This window comes from Centropristis striata, chromosome 21 (genome assembly GCF_030273125.1).
Source record: "Centropristis striata isolate RG_2023a ecotype Rhode Island chromosome 21, C.striata_1.0, whole genome shotgun sequence".
Lineage (NCBI taxonomy): Eukaryota > Metazoa > Chordata > Actinopteri > Perciformes > Serranidae > Centropristis > Centropristis striata.
The window spans coordinates 26,419,619-26,445,181 of NC_081537.1; the positions used below are offsets into that span (position 1 = coordinate 26,419,619).

The following is a 25,563-nucleotide window of genomic DNA, read 5'->3' on the forward strand; positions in this document are numbered from 1 at the left end:
TTTATATGTTTTTTATCATGTATCATGTCTTTTTACTGTTTAGTTTTTGTTGAGTTTATTTGCCCTTGTTTTAATGTGTTGCATCCTTCTTTTCTGTTTTTTGTGTTATTATAAAGTTTTAAGTCTTTAATAATATTTTTTCATAAAATAAATTATTATTATTATTACTAGTAACTGTACACAGATATTTTTTACTTTGATAGAAAACGATGGATATTTCCACTTTATGAGACGACACACCTCGTGCACTCAGGGTGGGAAGAGTTTATTGTAAAGGTGCATCTTATTACAAGAGACACTACAGGCAAAAACATGATTTTTTTCATGCACTGGTCAAATTTGAGGTTTTGGGCTGTTTTTCTCCCATAATTTGTCTTCTTTCAGAATAGTGAAAAGAAAACATCCAAAGCAAACAATACTTTTTAATATTTGTAGATTTCTCCAACATTCACTAAAAGGTAGCGTTCTATTGCATTGTGTCATTTTGTGTTGTATATCATTTCCATTAAGAATGTATGAAATCTTTAAAATTAGTTTTTTCTCATATGTCAACTTCAGCTGCACTTATAAAAAACTAATTTACCAGATTTATTCCAAACTATATTCTGAGGGTTTTTACTGAGGGGTTTTTCTATATACCACTCATACCCTGATTTATATAACGTTTTCTTCTTAAAAACATGATTTTTTTAATGGCTTTTGACAGAATTTTTCTGATTTTTAAAATGATAAAGGGAGATATCCCAAATTCCTTCTGTAAAAGACTTTGAATCTTAGAAATCAACACAATATAATAACTTCATAAATTTGCCCAAACATAAAATTTCAGAAGACTTGTTATGCAAAAACTTTTTGTCTTACTGTAAATAACAAACTGGGGAAGATTCATCGTGATATCCATGAGTTAAAAAAGCCTCTATTCACCTGTAGTGTCTCCCCTAAAACACTGATAAATGGTGTGAAACACGGCTGTGTGTCAGTGACCTCCTCAGGAAAAATATAACGTCACTTTCCACAGAAAAAACAGGCACAAACCCGACAGTCATCGTTTATCATCGTATCAAACAGTGATATTTACAAAACGTACAAATATTGTACACACGTTTCATCTCAGTGTGTTCAGGACGTCTGTGCAAAAAAACAGTCCAAAGTGCTTCATATGTACACGTACGTGTGTGTATGTGTGTGTGTGTGTATTTGTATGTGTGTGTGTGTGTGTGTGTGTGTATGTGTGTGTATGTGTGTGTGTGTGTGTGTGTGTGTGTGTGTGTGTGTGTGTGTGTGTGTGTGTGTGTGTGTCAAGGTTATCATAGTTAACGAAAACTAACGAAATAACGAAAACTAGAATTAAAAAAACATTTTCGTTAACTGAAATAAAAATAAAAACAAGAGTTTTTAAAAAAAACTATATTAACTGGAACTGTATTTTGTGGTTACAAAACTAACTAAAACTAACTAAAATTATAGTGAAAATGTCCTTAGTTTTCGTCTTTGTCAACTTTTTTCATACGTAAACCTTTTTGGTTGATATGAAATCTATTTCATCTATCTGGTTTTATGACTTAATAACCTTATTGGGGCTGAGATGGATAAGACAAAGGAAATAAAGGAAACATTTATTCATTTATTGTGACCTTATTGAATCTGGCATCCTACAAATACCTCATTACAAAAAAACTAAAACTAATAAAAACTAAACTAAAACTAACAAACTCACTCTAAAAACTAACTGAAACTAACTGAATTTGAAAACAAAAATTCACAACGAAATTAAAACTAAGACTAATAAAAAATCCAAAACTATTATAACCTTGGTGTGTGTGTGTGTGTGTGTGTGTGTGTGTGTGTGTGTAGAAAACATCCTGAGGAAAAAGCTGCACGACTGTGAACACGACAACTCGCCGTTAAAGAGGCGTTAAAGGAAAATTCTCCTGCATTTACACATTAATAATTATAAAAACTTAAGTGTTTCTTGCAGGCGTTTGTGATCAAGTGATGTTTGTTTTTTAGTCTTCAGTTCCTTTAAATGTCTCACAAACATGTTGCTGTCATGGCCACAGTTCAGGAAAAAAAAGTTTTAAGAATACAGCTAAAATTTCATGTACAGGTCATATTCAATTAAAAAAAATAGTTGAAAGAGATAATTACTGCAGCAAACACTAACACCGGGTGTTAGTAGGGCCATAATTAGGAGAAGAAAAAAATCCAAACATTTTATATAAATAAATAAATAAAAAGAATAAAGGCGTAATATGTTGAGAAAATAGTTGTAATATTTCAAGATAAAAAATTTGATGTTTAAGTCATAATGATTCCACAACAAACTTTTGAAAATCATATGTCAAGACAAAAGTTTTATGAAAGAAGTCATAATGTTTTCAGAATTAAGTCATAACATTTTTTAAAAAGTTGCTAGGTTTTCACAATAAATGTATACAATTTTAGGAAAATAATCTGCATATTTTCTCAGTTTTTGGGAGAAACAAAACAATTCTTTGCTTGTTTTAATTTTTATAATATGAGATTTATGAGATATAAAATCCGAATTTTAAGGATATAATTTTGACAAAATGTCAGGTGCGATTATTAAATTAGCAGATGTGTATGTTTAAGTATTTCCTGTCTGAACATACTGAGATGATACAAATTTTACTTCAATAGTAAACAATAAATAAGCATGTAATTTTTTTGCCTTTTGTTGCTTTTATTTCTTTAAATAAATTGTGACATTTTCTTTTTATTGTCAAAATATAGCTTTTGTATTAAAATACTGAAAATATTACTTTTTTCCAAACATTTCTGATTTTGTTGTTTTCAGATTACCCCCTTTTTTTTTTAACCGTTTTTACAATTTTCTTACTTTATTCTCTAAATCTCATGTTTTTCTCTGAACAGTGGCCCTGACACTCATCTTGTCCTCAAATTGGACAGTTGTGGACGTAACAAACAGCTTTCATGAACAGATTTCAGAGTTCCCGTGCAGAGATCTGAAGCGTGAACACGCCGTGGTGTTGTGTTACAGGCGGCGGTGCGTTCACGGCCTCGTCCAGCTGTTAGGAGATCTTACAGCTGTTCCTGCAGCTTTGTGCAGACGGGCTGAGCGGCGGCGGTCGGATCAGCTTGGGTTTCTTCAGCAGCGTCCCTCCCGTCCTCTTTGTGGCGCCTTGGTGAGCGTTGGCGGTGACGGAGTAGGATCGGCCGTGCATCATGCGGGCGTTCAGCCCGTTGGCCATCGAGAAGGACTTCAGGTGGGACTTGAGAGCCAACGGGAGTGGCAGCTTGTCCACCAGGTGGACCGGCGTGCAGGAGACGATGGAGCGGCAACAAAGGTCCTGCAGACTCAGCACTGAGACAGACAGGGAGAGAGACACTTAGTTCATGAGTTTGTGATTTAAAAAAAAACTATAATCTTATTAAGAAAATATAAATCATCTCCTTTCAAAGACGGAGCTCCTCGTCATCCCACCTTATATCATCCCATCAATCTTCAGCTTGGATCTATAACTAACTCGACGTGACCAACTGATCTTCAAGGTTCATGTGTCCTCAATCGCCCGATCGTGTTGATTCTCCCTGTACAACATCAGGAAGATCAGATTCTACCTGACCGAGCAATCCACACAACTCCTGGTTCAGGCCCTTGTCTTATCACGTTTAGACTACTGCAACTCTCTACTGGCAGGTCTTCCTGCTGCACCACCAAGCCTCTGCAGATGATCCAGAACGCGGCTGCACGTCTGGTCTTCAACCAGCCAGGAGAGCTCATGTCACTCTGCTCCTCATCTCTCTGCTCTGGCTCCCGGTCACAGCAGCATCAAATTCAAAGCCTTGTCTCTTGCCTACAAAACAGCAACGGGAACAGCTCCTTCTTATCTGAACTCCTTTGTTCAGGTCCACAAACCCTCCTGTTCTCTACGCTCTTCAGGCAAAAGATATCTGGCTCCTCCTCCGCTGAAGGGCTCTACGTCTCAACCAGACTCTTCTCCTCTGTAGTGCCCCGGTGGTGGAACCAACTTCCAAACTCCATCTGTTCCACTGAATCCTTCTCAATCTTTAAGAAGAGACTGAAGACCAACTCTTTACTGAACACCTTCACTCTTGATCCACACAAATGACAACAATAAGTATCGCACGACTTAAAAGTTCTTACGTCCTAATGGACTCAATCTTAACCCACGGCACTTACTCTTGCTATGTTTCTTGACTTCATCCTTCCTTGTGTTGTATTAACTCTCATTTGTACGTCGCTTTGGATAAAAGCATCTGCTAAATGACATTGTAGACTGTGTGTTGTGTTTCAGAGCCGTCCAGCAGGGGGCAGCACACACCTGTTAGTGACCTCATCAAACATGATGTCATCAGAAAACATATTAAACCCAACATGTGTTTGTATTCTTGTTTATATAACAAGATGTTAAATATTAATCAGAGCAGGCTAACTGTTTCCAGTCTTTATGCCAAGCCAAGCGAACCATCTACTGTAGAGAAAGAAGATGTTCGTCACACTCTTAAAATAATCGCCTAAGTCATTTTTTGTCAAATTTTTTTTTTTGCTTAAATCATCTCCTCATGATGCCGGCCACCTATGGTAAAATCGCCTACATCCTCAGTTGATCAGATCATGTGATTTTACCCCTTTAAGATAATGGCCTATGTCAAGTGTGTGTCTTAAGCGGATTTATTATGCCTAAATCAAAATAAAATGTGACTTAGGCAATTTTTTGAACATGCCTTTGTGACTTAAGCAAGATATGGTAACACTTTATTTTGAAGGTGTCTACATAAGAGTGACATGAGCGTGTCATAAACATGACATGGGATGTGTTATGAACATTAATGACACTTTGAAGCAACATTAATGCTCATGATACTTGTCATGTCATGTTTCTGACAGGCTTGTGTGACTCTTATGTAGACACCTTCAAAATAAAGTGTTACCATATCTTGCTTAAGTCACAAAGGCATGTTCAAAAAATTGCCTAAGTCATTTATTTCTCTTAAGTTACATAATTAACACACAGTGTTATTACTATGCCAATAGCCATCCTTTGTTACATCCTTTTTGAGTGAAATAATCAATAAATGTCATATGTTACACTTTTGGTGAAGTTTTTTTGTGTTTCCTGCAAAACTTGAAAAAATGAGTTAGGCGATTATTTTAACAGGGTGACGAAATGATAAAGAAATAATAAAGAAATAAAATAGGTTTAGGAATATGGTTGAAAATGCAAAATGGAAAATAATAAATAAATAAATAATATAGTTTTAAAATTAATAGAAAATAAACACAAATATAAACACATTTAAAATGAACACAACATAAATATATAACCTTTGTTGGGCCGCCACAGGCGCTCCATGCCGTGTCTCATCAGCACGATACGGGCGAGCTCGGTGAACGACTCGGTGATGTTGAAGTTGCACAGCGGGCTGACCTCGAAGAAGGTGACGCCCAGCTTCTCGGCGTACACCTGGGCCTGCTCCGTGGTCACCTGCCGTTTGTAGGCCAGATGCAGGCGGTTCCCCACCAGGATCTTGGGCACCCCTGGGGCATGCTGGGTAAAAATGGGACAAAAATGTACTCAATGAACATCATGCCGCATGAAAGAAGGCTTGAACCCATAAAATCATTATGGGAATGTTTACTGAGGTCACAAATACAGAATGCAGGTTTGACGCACTTCAGCATTGCCTTAAATTTTCAGACAACCTCAGACGTTGGTGCTTGGAGCACATAAAGCTTTTGAAGAAAATTTTAAATAACTTTCTGGTTTCAAACATATGTTTTCTTTTTTTTTTTAAATCACAAAAAAATACACAGTTTATCGTAGAAAAGAAACTATGAAAACAGGCATTATCAGAGTTTGAACTATCCAACGGTCCTTGAACGGATCATTGGTTACAAAAGATTCCATTAGAAAAAGTAACCAAAAATTGTGATATTTTGTCAGAATCACTTCATTCTACATTAAATTCCATTAATTTCATACATTTCTCATGATTTATGTCATGATTGTGCTGATTCCACAGAGCTGCAGGACTTATATATTGCAGTAAAATACAAGGCCACAGTGAGCAAAATGTAAAAAAAAGCGTAAAACGCCCTGAAACGGATTGTTGGGGTTCATATGGTTAACGTTTAAAGTTTTGGGGGGAAATAGTAAAAAAAACAACTGAATTGAACTTTTTCGGTAAAACACTGATTTTAAAGCATTTATAAACTGACAAAATGGAAGAATGTATGTTTTAAGCAGCAGCTGATTGAAGAAAAATGTTCAAACATTAGACTTGAAATGAAACCTGAACACGCAGCTCATCCTGGTGGACCCTGGTACAGTGTGTGTGTGTGTGTGTGTGTGTGTGTGTGTATGTGTGTGTGCAAGAGAGAGAGCAGCATTGTTTTCAGTGAGTGGGTTGTTGTTGTGAACGTAGCTGAGTGATTCAGAGCTGATGCAGCGGAGATGAAGTAACATCTGAATGGTAAACAATGTGCTGAGTGCAGAGAAACCTCCTCAGAAACACATTTAATCACTGACCTCATCGATCTCTTTGATCCACCTGTCGATCCCATCGAACGACCAGCGGTTGGTGATGTCGTACACCAGAATAACTCCCTGAGGAACACAGAGAAACATATTAATGTGTATATTAATTAACTGTACGTAAACACTAATTAACTCACTTCAAAATAGGAAATAATCTCATAGACTGCGGGGGGAAACCAGCCAGGTTTATAATAAAATTCAACTATTTTTACTGACAATATTTTAGAGCTGCAAAGATTAGTCAATTAGCTATCAACAATTAACCCTTTGATGACAACATGGGTCACAACATGGGTCTAAAGTGGCCCAACTGACTTTTTATTTTCTATCTAATTTTATATATAAATAAATATATACTATAAAATTTATCTTTGCAATAAATTAATTTCATCATTCAGTATTCCAGGTTTTTCCTTAATCAACTTGTTTTTGATCCTCATACATCCTTTTTTGTTTTAATTTCTTACTTTTTGAATAAAAACTCTTTTTGTATCACTACGCTTCTAATGCACACCATGGGTGAAAAATTTCACTATGGGGTAATGTGTGTATAATTTTAAGGAAAAATAAATGTAATACATTTTGGAATAAGGCTGTAACATAAGAAAATGTGGAAAAAGTGAATATCTTCCAGATACACTGTATGTGTGACAAAATGATACATAAACATGTTAAATATATTAAATATATGAGTGTTTGGCCCCTCTTACTGCTAAAGTAACTATATGAAACAAATTACTATTATTATAGTATTGGGTCATTTAATTTTACATCAAATTTGGATGAATAAGTCATTTTTGACCCATGTGTGAAAAATGTATGTAATAATACAAAAAATATTTTTCTTCATAGTATGAAAATAAAATGGATATAATGATCTGTTGTAATAAAAAAAAAAGATATTCAAAGAATACTTGGACTCTTCAATCATAAAATAAATTGATTTAAAAAGAGAGCACAGAAACACACAGCCAGCCTGAAATAACATGGGAAATGAATGCGGGCCATTTTTGAGCCATGTTGTGGATTAGAAGCGGTGTCCATATGTTGTGCATCAAAGGGTTAAAATAATCGACAACCAATCATCTTGATTTTTTTCCAGAAAATATGTGAATATTTGTTGGTTTCTTTAGTCTTATTATGACAGTAAACTGGCTATATATGAATTGTGCACAAAACCAAAAATGTCATATTGCGCTTTATCTAAATTTTTTTTTTACCATTTTATTGACCAAACAACTAATCAATTAATTTAAAAAAAAAAAGAATCAGCAATGCAATTAATTAGTAAGTTGCAGACCTACAATATGTAGCTTCTTAAAAAAAAAATTCTGGATACATTGAAGTTCACTTATTGTTATCCAAAGATGACCAGAAACCTCATTCAGTGTTCAAATTCTGCTTGTAATTAGTAGCGATTAATTCATTGTTGTGTTAGAAAATACATTGTTAGGTTTGGGAGACTTCAGTTGTAGCTAATTTAGTTTTATTGCAGTGAAGTCCAGCAGTCTACATGTGGAGTTGTTTGTTGGCTTGAAAGCTTTGTTTCCCAGGAGTTTAACCACAGAATTTGTGTTTATTCATGTTACTGTGTTACATATTAAAAACATCATCATTAACGTTATTTCTTTCTTAAAACCGTGTGTGAAATAATCCTTTCTGCTGCTCTGTAGCTGCTGTGGCACAGAAACATCGTCATGTCTGGATTAATTATTTGATATGGAGGAATTTCATCGCCTCCAACCGGAACAGTGTCTGGATGACTGCTGGTCCAGCACTGATACATCAGTATGAACCCAAATAAAGTGAAATAAAGTGAACAATCAAATTTAATGGTTTTTAAGACCTTTACAGAGAAAATGTAGGTCTTTACGTCTTTCCTTCTTTGGGCTGAGCTTAATGTTTGAAATCAACTTGACAAAATAAATATTTGTCTTGATATTTTTGTGTCAACATTCGATACAAATGTGTTTATTAAAAGAATCTTAATTTACTGTTACCTTCATGAGAGCAGGTGGACTGTGGAGAACCAACCAAAACCTCCACATTTTAGAGCGGCCATCATTAAAAATAAGACTTTTGAGGACCTTAAATCCTTCAAATGTATTTTTAAGAAGTTATAATAATCTGCAGGAACCGTGTAATACATCAGTTTGAAGCCAAAATAGAGTGATTAAGCTGTGATTTAATGTCAATAAACGGATCTAAAGGATGCTGAAATAACTACAGCATGATGCTGGTGTGGAAAAAGTCTGAATTCATGCTTTGTCAGGTCTGTCTGCAAGAACACAAGAGAACTACTTTTAAAATGATGGTTTTCTGAATGGAGTTTGGTTTGCAAAATGCCTGGCGGAGATCTGAGCTCTGCTGAGTGACCTTCTCTCTTGTGATAAGAAAATAATCACAGTAAACAGATCCCTAACTAATGTTGACACAAAATAATTCTGAACGTTTTCAGCGAATTTATTCTTCCTCTACGTATATGCCTCAGACACACTGTGGTTCAATTCAAAATAGTCCACCGTCTTCATTGGACCAAAGATAGACTGTCTAAGATTAAGATTATGGCCTTCTGCTCCTTGTTGGCCAGGAGACTTATCCTGTTTAAATGGAAAGATGCTTTCCCGCCAACATATGACCAGTGGATTAGGGAGGTCATGAGTCATGTTCACTTTTAAAATTAGATTTACTGTAAGAGGGACCACCAGGAAATTCTATGTCATTTGGCAGCCATTTATTTCCTTTGTTGAAAGCATGGCAGCTACTAACATTTCTATGTTACCCAAATGTATATATGTATCTGTTTTTTGTTTTGTTTTGTTTTTGTTTTTTCTTTTCTCTCTCTGTTGTGATTTCCTTTTTTTATTTACCTAGTTTGTGTATGTGTCGGTGTCTGGATGTGTTGAAATTTGCTTGGGGTCCAGTACTTGTGGGTGGGGGGCATTGGGAGGTTTGTTTGATTGGAACCAGACTTGATTGTCTCATGTGAGAATTGTATCTTCTTTGTCTGATGTATTTGAAAAATTTGAAAAATAAAAAAAGACCTTGATCAAAAAATAATAATTCTGAATGTTGCAGCACATCACTGCATGGAAGTGTGGGTCACTATCAATTCACACACACACACACACACACACACACACACACACACACACACACAGGCTACAGATTCATGATCAGCTTTCAGTGGCGATGGTGTCACTGTTGCCATGGTGATCTCTCCTCTGTGCCCACTAAAAGCCTGACTGAGTGACGACAACAACAATAAAAACAACAACTTCATTCAGTGGAAAGTGTTTTTCTTTTGTCTCGGCTGGAAACATGAAGGAACACTCTGCGGATGTTTGATGAGTTTCTTCCCACAACGAGCAGCTTCAGGGTGTGTTTTGCTCTTTTTACATTTTACTCCCTGTGGCCTTGTTTTTTACTGCAATATATTTATTATATATAAAATCTATATGTCCTGCAGCTCTATGGAATCTGCACAATCATGGCTAGAAGTGGGAACAACACAAATATGTCTTTTGTGGTAGTTATATTTATTTATTTAGGTTGGTTTTGTGATTTTTTTGTCGTTCTTTTTGTTGTTGTTGTTTTGTTTTACTGCATTTGTCCATTGGTGATTAATGTTGTGTTTTCTTTAAATTAATAAAAAAAACTAAACAAAAAAAACATGTCTTTTGTGTAGAATAACACAATGTATAATGTAATATGTAATATGTAATAATGTAATGATACAAATCATAAAAAAGACAAAGTTGAATCAGACAAAGTCTGATAATTTCTTTTTTTTTTTTTTTAATGAATAAATGGAATATATATATACAACTAGGGATGGGTACCTTTCACATTTGAACCGATATGGTACCGGTACCCGGTACCTGGGAATCGGTACCGGTACTCAACGGTACCAATTTTCGGTACTTTTGCGTTTGTTTATGTGGTAATAAATGTTAATTTGTTTAATAACAAAATCTATTTTTTTCAATTCAACATATTTATTTCTCAAAATATAAACTTTAAAAAATATATCAAAACAATATAAAATCCAGGATGAGCAGTGCTTTATTGTTGAGTGAACGTGCATTTTGTAACATGAAGGTTGCAGTGTTATCAAAGAATGCAGAGGAGCGCTCTCAGGTGGCAAGTGCACGGAGGAGAAAAAAAAAAAGGTTGCAAGTGCACGTGTGTTTTGTTGTGATGACGTCGTAGCTGTGCGGCGCAGCACCGGTCAGACAGTATTATGGCCATAGCATGGTTGGAATAAACAAAGTTGAGTCGGGCTGCTCTGTGCACATATCGAGGATGACGCAGGATCCGAGGGATTTAATTTCAGCGAGGCAGTTTGGAGTAAAGTGGCAGGTAATATTCCTGAGTTGAAGAGCGGAGTATTAGCGGAGGACCAGAGATGCAGCAGCTAGCTGCTAATGACTAGTCTACAGAAGAATGGAGAGAGCAAACGGAGTAAGGAAGGTCCAATCTGGAGGCAGACGAAGGCCAAGCCCGGGTAGAGACATCGGAGAGATAGTAGCTGGCGGCTAGCAGGCCTAGAGCCGGCTGTTCGTCTCTGCGCCGGGTTGGAAGAGTGCAGCAGCTAGTGGCTAGTGGCCGCGGTGAGCAGACAGGACCAGACGAGGAGGTAAATAAAAAAATAACAAATAGTGCGATCGTCAGCACGCTTGTTAATCAAGACGTTAAATGAAAACAGGTTGAAATCAATGATCAGTTTAAAGTTAACGCCGTTTAGGTACCGAAACATGGTACCGTTTGATTTTACATGAATCAGTACTCGGTAGTACCGACGGAATTCGGTCGGTACCTATAAAAGTACCGAAATCGGTACCCATCCCTATATACAACACTTTTCCATATGCCCACAAGTGCCACGGAAGCTGCAAAAAAAGTTTGTTCCACATATTCTACATATTGAACTATTTCCATGTTTCCAGCCTCTCCTGTCCTCTCCTCTCCGCTCTGTGTAAACTGATTTTCAGTTAATATTTGTCACGTGACTGTTCATCTCAGCAGAATCAATCTCGGCTTCACAGTGTCGATGAGGAGCAGAATTTGATGTTTTATTTATTTATTCATTTTTACACTTTTTAAATGAGACATACAGAACAAAATGATTTTAGCAGAAATATCACAATTTTAAGCTTCATTTTGGTTACTTTTACAAACAGAAGCAGTGGTAACCGATGATTAAAAGTTAATCGCTCTTTGAATTATAATCCTGTTATATTATTATTATATGAGCTGCATAAATTAAAATCTCTTACAAGATTATTCAGCTGACAGAGTGAAAACGTACCTGAGCTCCTCTGGAATAAGATCTGAAGATGGTGCAGAATCGTCCCTGACCGGACGTGTCCCTGAAACAACACGGAAAAAGAAATGGTCAAATACTTTAAACATGAAGTATTTTGAGTTTTTCTACCATCTAAACAAACTGTTAAAAACATGTTTCAAAACCTAAAGCAAAGATGTCGACCTGAGCTCGAGCTTGGGCCAAACACGTGTTGCTGTTTATAGTTATATTTTACAATAACACATAGAGTGTGATTTTTCACCTTTATTTTAAATTTTTTTTGCTCTTTTATATTACCTTGACTATTAATTCGCCTTTTGCTAAGTCCCACCCCTCTAACGCTGGGATCACAACATAGCATTGTCCAGCATTACTGAGACAAAAGTTAAAAAAAAAAAAAAAATGTAAACATTTTTGACAGATTTCTGTCAAACTGAAAAAAAATGTTTTTTATTATTTTACAGAAAATTATAATAATACAGTATAATAATACATAATATACAGTAAATATCTGTATTTAAAAATATTTTTTGTAAAATAATTAAAGTTTTGTTTTTACTTTAATATGACAGTGTTTGGCAACTTTTGCTGCCAGATTTTTCAGGGGTTTTTTTATAATTTCTTTTACATTTTTATTTTTACAAATGGAAAATGTGTTTATATATATATATATATATACACACACACACAAATATATATTTATATATATTTATATATACATATAATTAGCAGAAATTTAACATTCAAGACTATTAAGCAATGAAATAATATTGTAAAAAAAACAAAAAACCCTATATATCCCATTGTATTAAATGAACGATTTCAACTTCCATTTTATGGTTAAACTTTGTAATAAAAGTAATATAATTTTTTTTTAATGGCATTTGCACTCAAGTACTTCAAGTATAACCCTGTAAAATGATACAGAAAGGCCAGTACTTTTACAGTGTGACATCATCAAGACGTCATGTGATCGGAGACTCCAGAGGGTTAATGAAAGAAAAACACACTTTATTGGATCCTGTTGTGAAAAATGTGCAGTAAAGTTTTATCTCGTTGGATCTTGGAATGACGATTTAAAGAACGCCTCGTTCATAATGAGGTCAGACGGTCCAGCCTGCAGAGAGCACGTCTGTTCTGTTTCTGTTGTTTTTGTGTCCGCAGTGAAAAACAAGCGTGTTTCCAGCAGCAGAGCTGAATACCACAGCAGTGTTTCTGTTGGCTGCCGTCCTGCTGCGTCTGACCGGGCCAGCTGCCGGCCCAACAGAACCAGGAGACTCTGAGGGAGTCCGTCTGCCGTCCAACAGCAGGACTCTGTGTTTACAGTATGAGTCAGAACACAATGTGACTGTAAACGATCCCACACACGCGAGTCACACTGTAAACGTGTTGTTGTGAGGACGTCACATCGGGTCAGGCGGGGATTTAGTCACACACACACGCGCGCGCGCGCACACACACACGCACGCACAGAGCTAAAGCGTCTCATCCGCTTAAACATCAAAAAAAGTTTCAGATTAATAATTTAATAGTGACTAGGCTAAAAGCAAAAACGCTCTAAAAATACCTCAGAGAGGGCCATGGCTGACTGAGTGTGTGTGTGTGTGTTCTTGTACTTCCTACATAGTGAGGACCGGAACACGTTTTTAACCAACGGAGTGAGGACATTTTTGCAAAGTGAGGACATTTCGGCAGGTCCTCACTTCTTTAAAGGCTTTTTTCAGATTTCAGACTTTATTTTAAGGGTTAAAGGTTACAAGTAGGTTTATGTTAGGGTTAATGTTGGGCATTTAGTTGTGATGGTGAAGGTTAGGGTACAAGGTTATTATAGTTAACATAAACGAAATGAAATAACGAAAACTAGAATTGAAAAAACATTTTCGTTAACTGAAATAAAAGTAAAAATGAGAGTTTAAAAAAAGGACAATTAACTGAAACTGTATTGTGTGGTTACGAAACAAACTAAAATTATAGTGAAAATGTCCTTCGTTTGCATTTTTGTCAACTTTTTTTCATGCATAATGAAAATGGATAAGACAAAGGAAATGAAGGCAACATTTACTGTGACCTCTTTTAATCTCCCACCCAACAAATACGCCATTACAAAAAAACCCTAATAAAAACTAAACTAAAACTACAGCATTTTAAAACTTAAAAAAAAAAAAATTCACAACCCAATTAAAAATAAAACTAATGAAAAATCCTAAACTATTCTAACCTTGCAAGGGAATTCATTATTCCAATGAGGGCCCTCACAAGGATAGAAGTATAAGAATGTGTGTGTGTGTGTGTGTGTGTGTGTGCTTAAAGTGCACTGTGATCTTCCTTCTCTCAGTGTGTGTGTAGTGGTTTTAAACTATATGTAACAGGCGCATTAATGCAGCATGTTTTTATGCATGAGTGTGTGTACAGTGTGTGTACAGTAGTACAGGACAGGCAGGGGCTAGCTGGTTAGCATGCTAATATCAGTAAATATCTCAACAGAGAACACTTCACAGTCGCTCCTTCCCTGTGTTGATAATGTGAGTTCTTCGGTGTGTTTAGTACCAGAGCTGCAGCTTGACTCTCCTCCCGTCCAGAAGGATGGTGGTCGTCTTATAGTCGATTCCTGAAACAAGACAGACAAACAATGAACTCATGAGTATAATGTTACTATACAAACAGTAAATGTGACGCTTTCTGCTGAAAATGTTTCAAATCAGCGTCTGACTCACAAACCAAATGAGAAAATCACCTTTTCGGTTTGCTTAAAACAAACCAATTTAGTTGTGTTTTTAAAGCTTGGTTCGGTCTAAATGAGCCAAACATCATGTTTGGTTTGTTAAATTTACGTTAAGTTTGTCTGTTTGTTTTCACTCCACGAACAAACTTGCACCAGAGTTCACTTTAAAGCAGACACAGATCCTCGTTTACAGACGGTCTTGTGTGTTTTTTTAGTCCCCACCCGAAGCTTTTTATACCAGAACGAACCAAACACACCAGAGTTCTTTTAAACAAAACAAACAGGTTCGAGCTGAACGCACCCTGAGAAGAGTCCCGAATCTATGTAAAAGAAGTTAAAAGAAGAAGAAGTTTATTTTTGTTTTATTTATTTTATTACAGTAACAGTAATATGTAAAAATGTAATCATTATTATTTATTTAAATATAAATTGATGTATTTTCTTGATTATAATCAAACTTTTTACAGGTACACTTGCATGTTTTTTGTACATTGTTAATCTAGTCTCCAAACTGATGTTTTCATGCAAATAGCTAGAGACCGCAGCGTGATCGGTCCGTTTTAAAAACACGGTCTCTTCAATCTGCATACAAATAACACAGATTTGCACTTTTAAATGATTTGCAATGCATATGCCAAAATCCAATTTTGCATGCATATAATATGCATAGAAGCGTTTCTAAAAATAGCGCCCCCACTGGTTGCAGGACATCGTAAGGTTCACTGTTGTAAAAAAAAAAAGCTGCAGTTTCATTAACTTTAAGCTAAAAAAACCCCACTAGGTTCAGGGCAAAAAAGTTCCTTGTTAGGCATTGTAAAAGACGTAAAAAAACGTGATGCACGGAAGTTAGGTGAATCACTTGGTTTGTTTTTGTTTTCATATGGGACACGAACCTCGTTCTCCTGGGTGAAAGTCTTGGGTTTGTTTGACCCTCCTACCACAACATTTGTGTTTTGTGTCTACCACGGCCACTAGAGGGCGCCACTAACTCCAAATCAGGCGGCAATCTCCATGTCTGAGCATAGAGGCCAACCAGGAAGTGCCTTAAGCCTGCAATCCACCGAAAATTCCAGCAGGGGTTGCTAAGTTTGGCTGCAAAAAAAATCTGCCCATTCATTTCAGTGCAAAATTTGAAAACTTCTCACTTGATTTATTACCTCAGAAAAAATTTTCAGGACAACACTATGGTCTCAATCACTTGTTAAAAATGATCTTCAAGACAATTTGATGTCAATAGTTCAATAATGGCACCATTTAGAAGAAAATAGAAGATAAAGAATCGTATGATTTGGGGCGTGGCTACCTTTGATTGACAGGTCACTGACAAGGCGAGCCGTCATCAGGAGAGAAGCAGAGCAATGCGTATCCACGGCAACGAGTCAATAAAGTTATATATAACGTTATATAGATATAAAAGAGGACGTTTGCCGGTTTGGTCTCATAACTTTGACCCTTTCACACTGTATTTTCACTTAATAACAGTTTATTTGAACGTTTTGTTCAGTAAAAATGTCTGTTGGACTAACAGACACTCCAAGGAGTCACTGCTCAGTTTTCTGAGGTAAGAAAGATACATTTTGTTTTTGTTTTATGCTAGCCAAAACTAACATCCCAGTTAATGCTAACATGAATTAGCAGCAGCTTCTCTCAGTCAGGTTGAGGTGTAGAGAGGCTGTAGTCAGTGATCAGATCCCTCTTGCTCCTCTACAGTCCAAATATGGTTTGTTCCGCGTATCGGAAACAAGATGGCGACGAGTGGAACGCTGAACTCGAGGCTTCCAACGGGCAGTCAACAAACCAATAGGTGACGTCACGGTGACTACGTCCATTATTTATACAGTCTATGCTCCAAATGTAAACATGGGGAAGAATTGGTTTCATATGCACGCAAAATTCAAATTGAAAAATAAAAAGCTTTTTTATTAATGAAATACATGTTGTTTTTTGTAAAGAATTTCAAAATGTTTAAATGCACTTTTTATTGTTGTTTTTACCCGTTATGAAATAAATGATTTAAATGTTAAATACAACTTTTATTTTGCTTTTGTGAAGAATTTCTAAAAATACGGAGCTAATTTACACAATTTTCTTTTTTCTTCATGTATAAAATAAAGAAATATTTTCATATAATAATTCTAATTTTATTATTTTATTTATTATTATTTTTAGATTTTGTGTTTTTGGTTTGAGCTAATAAAAAACAACAACATTTTCCTTGCTAAAAAAACAACACAGCACACCTGAGGCCACACATGGGAATTACAGGATGATGTGGCGTAAGAGAAATAATAATTTAATATTTCTTCTTGTCACAGTGAAGATGTTTCACAGGGATTAGAACCAACAACCTCTCAGCCTCCTCACGTCTCCTCTGACAGCGGATTAAAGAAAATCCACCGCCGGAGGCTTCAAGACGGCCGTGGATTTACTTCAGAGTTTCAGAGATTTGTACCAGCAGCCCGACGGCTTCACACACACACACACACACACTAACATCAGGCTGCTGTCACACGAAGCCCCACCGGGAACAAAAGCAGCAAGCAGCTCGTCTCTTTTATAACAGTAATTATCAGTAGCTGTCTGCTGTGATGTCCCGACAATGGCCCTCACACACACACACACACACACACACACACACACACACACACACGTGTTACATAAACGCATCAGAATATATATATTTTATTTTTTGTTTATAATCTGAATTTGTAAAGTAAGTTCAGTAAAAAGTACAATATTTCCTTGCATTTGTAGTTGAAGTATGAAGTAGCAGAAACTAGAAATACTGTTGCAGCCCACATCAAATTCAAATCTCTAATGCTGGCCTACAAAGTTGTCTCCGGTACTGCTCCTACCTACCTGAACGCCCTGATTCAGACATATGCTACCTCACGACCGTTGCACTCTTCCAATGAACGGTGCCTGGCTCTGCCCCCCGTTGGTCCAAGGCAATCCAGACTCTTTGCATTTCTTGTTCCCTGCTGGTGGAACACACTACCAGTTCCAACCAGAGCAGGGGCGTCCCTCTCTACCTTTAAAAAACTCCTGAAGACCCAGCTCCTCAGAGAGCATCTACTTTCCTACCACCACACGATAATTCTACTCCTTAAAGAATTGTCACTAGCACTTATTGATAATAGCTCTTACTGCACTATACCTTGATTGTTTGCTTTTATTCTTCCTGTAAGTCGCTTTGGATAAAAGCGTCTGCTAAATGACTAAATGTAAATGTAAATGTACTCGAGTCAAGTTGTAAAGTACAAGAACTTTTAAAAAAAAAGTACTTAGGTGCAGTATTTGAGTAAATGCGGAGAGACGGAGAGAGTCAAGGCGCATCAGAGCGAAGAGAGGAGGAAGATCAGGGAGAACAAGATGTGATATGAGAGTTATTCTGGGACACACACACACCAGTCCAACCTACACACATATGTTTGAGTTACTACACACACACACACACACACACACACTCTCTGGCATGCATGATACATAAAGCATGGAGGGTAAGTGGTGTTACATAAGAGGTTGGAAACAGTGAAACAGTGAGGTTTGTAGACGGACGTCAAAACACTGAAACTGTACAGACTGCTGCAGAGTGTGTGTGTGTGTGTGTGTGTGTGATGCTTACAGTAGCCAGGTTTCCATCCAAATGTGCAGCCTGTCTTCATATGATTGTTACAGAAAGTAATTCTCTGAAATTCGTTTGAGCGGTGATGGAGCAACATGACGTTAAAAAGGGCTGGAGGAGGGGTGGGGTAAAGAAGGCTGCAGTTTTGGTGAATTTATGCTACAAAACCACTGATCTAAGTTTAGGACAAAACAGTTCCTGGTTAGGCATTATAAAAGACAGTTTACACAGTAAATAAATGTATGTAAATTCCGCAGGTGAAGTAGCCTGGGTATACCCAGACTGCCTTGTGCGCTCGGATTTCATTTCGAACCTCCAGGCAGTCTGGCAACCAGAGAGGTTTCTTAGCCCTGTTTTAGGGATCCAATCACAGAACGGGGAGGGACGGCAAGACGATGACGCGTACTACTCGGCATTTGGAAGCTTGTAGTTTTCTTACGGATCCAACATGGCTGCTGCAGATGCAAAACTCTCTTTAGCTGTAGATGGTGTTTTAAATAGTTTAGAGCGAAAGTTGAAAGGCGAAAGGTCTCTCGGCGGCTCCGCTGTCCCCCGGCTCGTAGTGAGATCACCGGCGTTACGGTAGCGGGGCTAATAGCTATTAGCACACACACAACAAACATCAATTTCTGTCGCTCTTGGCTAAGAGCTACCTACGACGCTTTTGATAGACATTCTAAGCGCCCAATAAACGGCTCCGGAGGATCGTGAACCACACCTCCTCTACGGAGAAATGAACGGCTGGTTTCCAGACTAATCTAATTTGTGATTAGTCTGGTGTTAGCCAGGCTAGAGGTGAAGTACTTACAAGGGCAACTTGAACCACGGATGTTACGTAAAAAAACGGAAGTTACATAAAAAACATGGTTCACAAACCATGAGCCATGGAAGTTAAAAAAACATTCTCCTGGGTGAAAGTCCACTGATTGTTTGACCCCTCCCTCAGGCCCGAGTGTGATATCCATCATTTAAACTCTGCATCGAGGACAGTGTAAAACGTAAACATGAGTCGTATTTTGCTGCATGTACAAACACCTTACATTGACTTTTTGAGGGGAGAGCAATTGCTTTTTTTAAATCTTGCTCAAAAGCTGGATTCTTGCAATATCACAAGATCAACTGAGAATCACGGGATCACAAGATTGTAAATCCACCTTGTCAGAAGTAATGAGTTTAAGTCGAACAACGGGAAGTTCTGACCAGTCAGCATCCTCTGAGCATCTACGTGGTTGTGAAGAGCAAAAAAACAGCACTGAAGTGGTTTCAGCACAGTATGTGATACTGATAGACAGATTATTAGTTCATCCAATCACCTGCCAGGGATTTTTTTTTAAAGTGCCCGCTCTTTACCAAACAGTTCCCAACAACGGCCTCTTTTAATAGTTCTTTTTATCTAATTATTATCATGTGTTTTTGGTGCCTAAACGTCACATTTTACAGCATTAACATCGTGTTTAAAACAACGATTGTGACGCAGATTACAGTAGTGATCTTCACATGTCATGATATGTAGGATATCATACAAAACCCCTTCATGAGGCCCCAATTTTTTTACCAGAATTTCGAGAAAAACAGCAAAAGAAAATGCAAAAATGCTTGTTTCGATCAACTGCTGTTACGCGGAGATTAGGAGTTGATTCATTGAGACAAACAGCAGGTGGCGCCACTTCTCCTGTCAGAAAACGGTCGTATTGTCACAGAGCAAGACAACGTCATTAAAAGAGCGCCAGTCGAAGCTAAAATAATGATTAACAAAGTAGGAAACTGGGCTTCCGGTTAAATGCAGCAGTAGACAGTAGCTCCACACCAGTCGGCTGCAAAACCGAATAATACTCGAGACATTACCACTTCAGAGGCTGTGTTTCATCACTATGAAAGGAGCAAAGGCAAGCAAAGGGCAAAAAGGCGCACAAAAAACAGGGAATATAACGCAACCGACTTACCCGACTCAGAGGACTCTGAGTCGGAAGAAAATGGCGACAAGACGATGCTAGCTGAGAAAACTCAAGCTGGTGACATACTTCAAGAATTAACGTCTGTTACCAAAGACTTGCGGGAATTCAAACGCGAGATGCAAAAGACCTTTAAAGATTTTCAGGCCGACCTCAGAAGAGACGTAAGAGAAGAATTAACTACATTCAAACAGGATATTAGCCAAAAGCTAGCCGAAACCACCACTACTCTACAAGCCCAAGGCCAGGCTATCAGCGTAGCTGAAACGCGCATATCAGATCTGGAAGCAAGCGGCCAGGTAACTAAAGACGCCCTCCTGTTGCTTCTTAATCAACACAGTAAGATGCAAGAAAAACGAACAAAGTAGGAAACTGGATGGAAATCTGACATTTCTGTTTGTTTCAGCCTCCTCACAACAGTGTGTTGAAAACAGTACTGGCCACATTTCGCATAAGTTTTTCATCCGAAAAACCAAGTTTTGGAAAATCCCTGCGCATGTCGGAACAGGAGGACTGATGGCAGACGAGGACACGGCTGTGGCCGGCAGCCTCCGTGTCCGAGGGAGTTTTTACAGTAAAACTGCGTGACGTCTGCAGGCTCCACTGGAACGGCGTGCAGGTGACCGCCGGCGGGTTCTTCGCTCTGCAGCCAAGACCAGAGCAGAGCTGCTATTATCACCGAGCACGGTGCCAAAACCACACGGGGAAGCCGTGATTAGAGAACGCACTGACGCAGGCTCACAAAAATGCACAAGCTCTCAGTGTGTTTTATATGTGTCTCATGCTGCTAATAATCATGCACACGTAAAGAAACGCTGGTTTACAATTTGTTTAACGCCCCTGAACGCCTCTTTTCTTTCGTAATGTCTTTTTGAGTGTTGTGTAACTTCACAAAAAAACACTCCAGCAAACAGCTGAAGCTTTAAACTCCCTGAGAGCCGAGCCTCAGGGAGACTCACGAGTGTGTGTGTGTGTGTGTGTGTGTAATGATGGAGAAAGTGGAGATGCTGTTGGTGTTGCCAGGAGAGGCTGACTCACTCTCTGGATGATCCCACTCACACAGATCAGGGTGACCTTGGCGGCTCACACATGAAAAATACAGAGACGTGATTTATTTTTTATATTTCAAACATGCACACGGTCACGTCTGACTGTTTACTGTGTGAATATAAAACTGTAAGGACGAGTTGTTTTTTGTCATCAGTTCTGCAGGAATTTGATGATTAACCAAAGTACTGGACGCATTAAAATGTCGACCTGGTGAAGATGTGTGATGTTATTCAGATTTAATTCTTCGCACATTCAGAACCTGCGTCACACGGCCTCCAACACAACCTACTTTCAAACACGATCAAAGATCAAAGCAGGTTTTTTGCATATGAGACCTTTTCAAAAAGCTGGTTGAAGAAATGAAAGGGGGAGACTGTGTTCACAAGCTCCAAATCTATGAAAAATATTATTTTGCACAGCTGCACTTAAGAGGAACATCAGGGGAATATCCATGTTCATTAGCCGTGGAAACAGCTCAGTAGGAATATTGTGTTTTTCAGAATAAGGGCAGAAAAAACAGAATATTTTGTAAACAGATTAGCCATGTAATAGCCAGGACATGCAGCTTTTTACCTTCCATAATGACGTCTCTTGTCAGGCAGCGACCTCTAGTGGCTACAATGGGCTTGGGCGGTATCCGGTTTTGCATCCTGTTTCACCGAGGTATACGGTATAATTTGTGTTTGTGCTCAGAGATGCGATCGAGAGATGACAAGTTTGAAGCGCTGCACAAGCTCTTGGGAAGAAAGGAAAGATTCCTTAACCTCTTTTGTCTTATCAAACAGAAAATAAAGCCAGACAAGATCTGAATTCAAGTTTCTGTCTTCCACTGAACTGACACGAATGTCATCTAAAACTCACTTCATTCAAACTGGACAGATACAAAACAAAATTCAACAAACCTCTCTAAGTTAAGACCTTCTTTTCTCACAACCACCAATGTAAAATAAAATCCTGCTGTTTCCCTTGCTGTCTCTCTGCTGTGCCGCGACTCATAACGGTTCTCTGTCATTCTTTAGAGGAAGTCCATTAATATTACAAAATAAAATGACAAAAACGGCCCAAAAGCAGTTTAGTCCGTGCAGGCTGGCTCATCTTCATCATCAGGGACACAGTCATTTTAAAGTCCTGTAAGTCTCCATGTTTCTCAGCTCAGCTGCCTACAGACTGACCTCTGGTGGTGGCTGCTGTGCATTACACATAAACAGCACGAAGACCTGTTTAAATAGATTGAAGGAGCAGCAGCTTTATATTTGACAGAACTGAAAATCATACTGATGGGGTTTCTGAATACCCTGGTTTACCGTAAAACTGCCCAAGCCTAGGCTATATTAATCATGACAGGAACGAAGGAGGAAGTGAGGCGATGAAGTATAAAGAGTGACAAAGTCCGATTTGGGCAGGAGGGAGCAGTGTCTATAGGTCAGTCAAACACGGGAATTTGACCCAGGATACCTTAAATTAACGTTATTTTAAGTTAAGCTGTAATTCATCGATATGTTGTGTTCTACATCTTTTTTATGATCTCACCAGTTTCAATTATTTCACAGCAGCGAGATGAGAAAAGATTGAGAGGCTATTAAGTAATGATTAGTGCTTTTATTTTGTTTTTTACCCTCATAGTTTTGTTTCTATTTTTTGGGAAATGGGGATCACCTGTGTCACAACACATCACAGACACTCACAACAGTAACATTTCTTTGGCACCAGCCAGAGGAAATGCAAGAAAACCTTTCAATACAGTGCTGAAAACAAACAGCCTCCAGCATGTCGAGTAGATTGTTTTATTACAGTAAAGAATATATATTTGTGTCGGACTGGGTGTGAAATGTTTGAACACAACTAATCGTCAATGAATGTCCTACATTTTCATTTTGTTTTTTCATCTCGTCCCCACCGTGAGAAGACATTTGTGCAGAAAAAAACGTCTGAATTTGCTTTAAAGAACCAAATCAACTGAAAAGCATTCAGAAAAACTGGAATAAACCTAATTTATTTGGTAAACTCACTTTGTGGAACTGAACGCAGCCTAAAAAAGCTCAAACAATGGAAAACATGACAGAAATACAACATTTCTGTTTGCTTCATGTATTACTGTCTACTTTGGAAAACATCAGAAATAAAGCTACTTCTGATATTTTTATGAGCTTAAACATCAGGATCAGTCAGACTTCCATCCAGACGTGATCCTCCCTCTGTCCTCCCTGAACTTTGACCTCAACTCTGCAGGCTGGTGATGTCAGCAGTCTGACTCACGGAGGATTTTTCTCTGTTGTCACACTAAAGTCTCTCCGGATGCTGCTGTCAGCTCAACAACTGAAATATTAAAAGCTGCAGCAGCACAGTTTTTATTATCTCAGGATTTTTTATCAGTCAGAGTCACAGAGTGAAGCAGTGACTTCAACTCAAAGGGAAAAAAATACAGAAATGTAGGAAATCAGTGTAAAATAAATAAAAATGAAATGCACAAACAATAGGAAAAAAGAAATTAAATAAATAAATGTAAAAAAAACCCAACAACAACGAATTAGTAAATAAAATACATATAAAATAAATAAATACATGAATAAAATAACATAAATACATTTCATTAATAACAATATATAAGACAAAGGGAAAATAATACATTTATATAATTAATATGTAAAAATAAAAATACAAAAATGTAAAAAAGTTTACAAAATAAATGCAAAACTAAATTGATAAACACATAAACAGGAAAATAATGCATGTATTATTTATATATTGTATTATTATTATCATTATTATTATTATTATTGAAAAACAAATAAATGTTAAAAATTAAATTAAATGCAAAAATAAAGAAACTAATTAAAAAGTGTATAACAATAAATAAAGTTCATAAAATGGAGAATTAAATAGGGAATAAATAAATAGGGGGGAAATGCAAAGAGAAAACCATAAATAAATCGATTAATAAATGAAAAATAAATGAAGATGTATCTGTATTTTTGTAATATTTTCAGCATATTTTAACAAAACCACAACAATATTGAGAATATCTGTGATCATTGTGGTCACTATAATCTTGATTTTTGAGACTGTTTCACCTCTACTTGTATGAATTTAAAAGCACAAACTAAATATGCAAAATAACTAAAGCTGTCAAATAAATGTGCAGTTAAAAGTATAAAGCAGCATAAGTAGAAATACTGAAAGAGAGTACAAGTGCCTCAAACTAGATACTTTATGCTCCAGTATAAAGACTTTGTGGTTCAGATATTTTCCAGTTCAGAGCTGCTGGTTTCAGACTAAGATTCAGTGCAAAGTGCCTCATGTCACCTCCTTAAACTTTGGGTGAAGTGGTTTTGTTTTTATCCTGAGAGCTGCATCGGTACTGACCACTCGTGCGTAAAACCGTGCGTAAAAACAGGAAATCCATGCGCGTAAAACCTTCAAAATAACATGAAAACGTCAGGGTTAAGAAAATAAATGACTTATTTCCACACACACACACACACACACACACACACACACACACGCCCCCTCCACTCACTCACCCATGTTGTATCCGTACGGGGACTCGGTGGCTCCGTCCTGCAGGCTCGCCAGGATCTCGCCCTTCCCTACGTCACTGTCGCCCACCAGCAGGAACTTGAGCAGAAAGTCGTACGCCCTGGCCGGGCTGCTTCTGTGGCTCATGCTCGCGGCAGATGACAGCTGCCGTGTCCCATCATGAGATGAGACCCGGCAGCAGCAAGCCGAACACCCCCTCTCTTCTCCTCCTCCTCCTCCTCCTCCTCCTCTCCTCCTCTGACTGTCCTCTCCAAAGCGCGGAGAAGACGCCTAAATAAATCCCTTCGTGATCCACGACGTGTTTACATGCAACACACAGTCCGGTGACCCGGTTCAGATTGTGTCCAGAGGAGCTACAAGTGTCCAGCTGGACTCACCGATAACGACAACAACAACAACCGCGCCCCCGGTGCCATCCGCGCGCTCCGGACGCGCCGCGCTCTTGCGCACGAAGCTTTTGTAAAACAAAATAAAAATCCTGCGGTTCAGTTCGGCTGCTGAGTCCGGAATGAGGAGCAGAGCTGACGGGTCCTTGGCCTCCCTCCCTCCGCCCCCTGCTCCAGCGGAGGTGGTGTCGCGGATAGGGATGGAGGAGGAGAAGGAGGAGGAGGAGGTCTGATTGGTCCATCCTGTGAGTTGCTAGGGCAACCCCGAGCCCGGACTTGGAGACGTCCGTCAACACTCGCGAGCAGACGTTTGATTCGCTGACTGGAAAATGACGTCACTTTGCACGGGATGAGCAGCCTACAAAATAAAAGCATGACACATCACCACAGATTCAAAATAATCTCACTTTTCTTTTTCATTTTGACTGGAGGAAAATG

At 38.0% G+C, this 25,563-nt stretch overlaps 1 protein-coding gene across 1 annotated transcript; it reads right to left on the reverse strand.

Annotated features, from left to right (window-relative positions):
• Positions 1–1,917: 1,917 nt before the first annotated feature.
• Positions 1,918–25,506, reverse strand: rab40b (RAB40B, member RAS oncogene family). The gene is made up of 6 exons (XM_059324659.1): positions 24,724–25,506; positions 14,401–14,461; positions 11,857–11,917; positions 6,537–6,614; positions 5,333–5,555; positions 1,918–3,346 (listed from the first exon to the last, which is right to left on the reverse strand). The coding sequence occupies exons 1-6, from the start codon at positions 24,863–24,865 to the stop codon at positions 3,054–3,056; spliced, it is 858 nt and encodes a 285-aa protein (XP_059180642.1). The 5' UTR covers positions 24,866–25,506; the 3' UTR covers positions 1,918–3,053.
• Between the last annotated feature and the right edge of the window lie 57 nt (positions 25,507–25,563).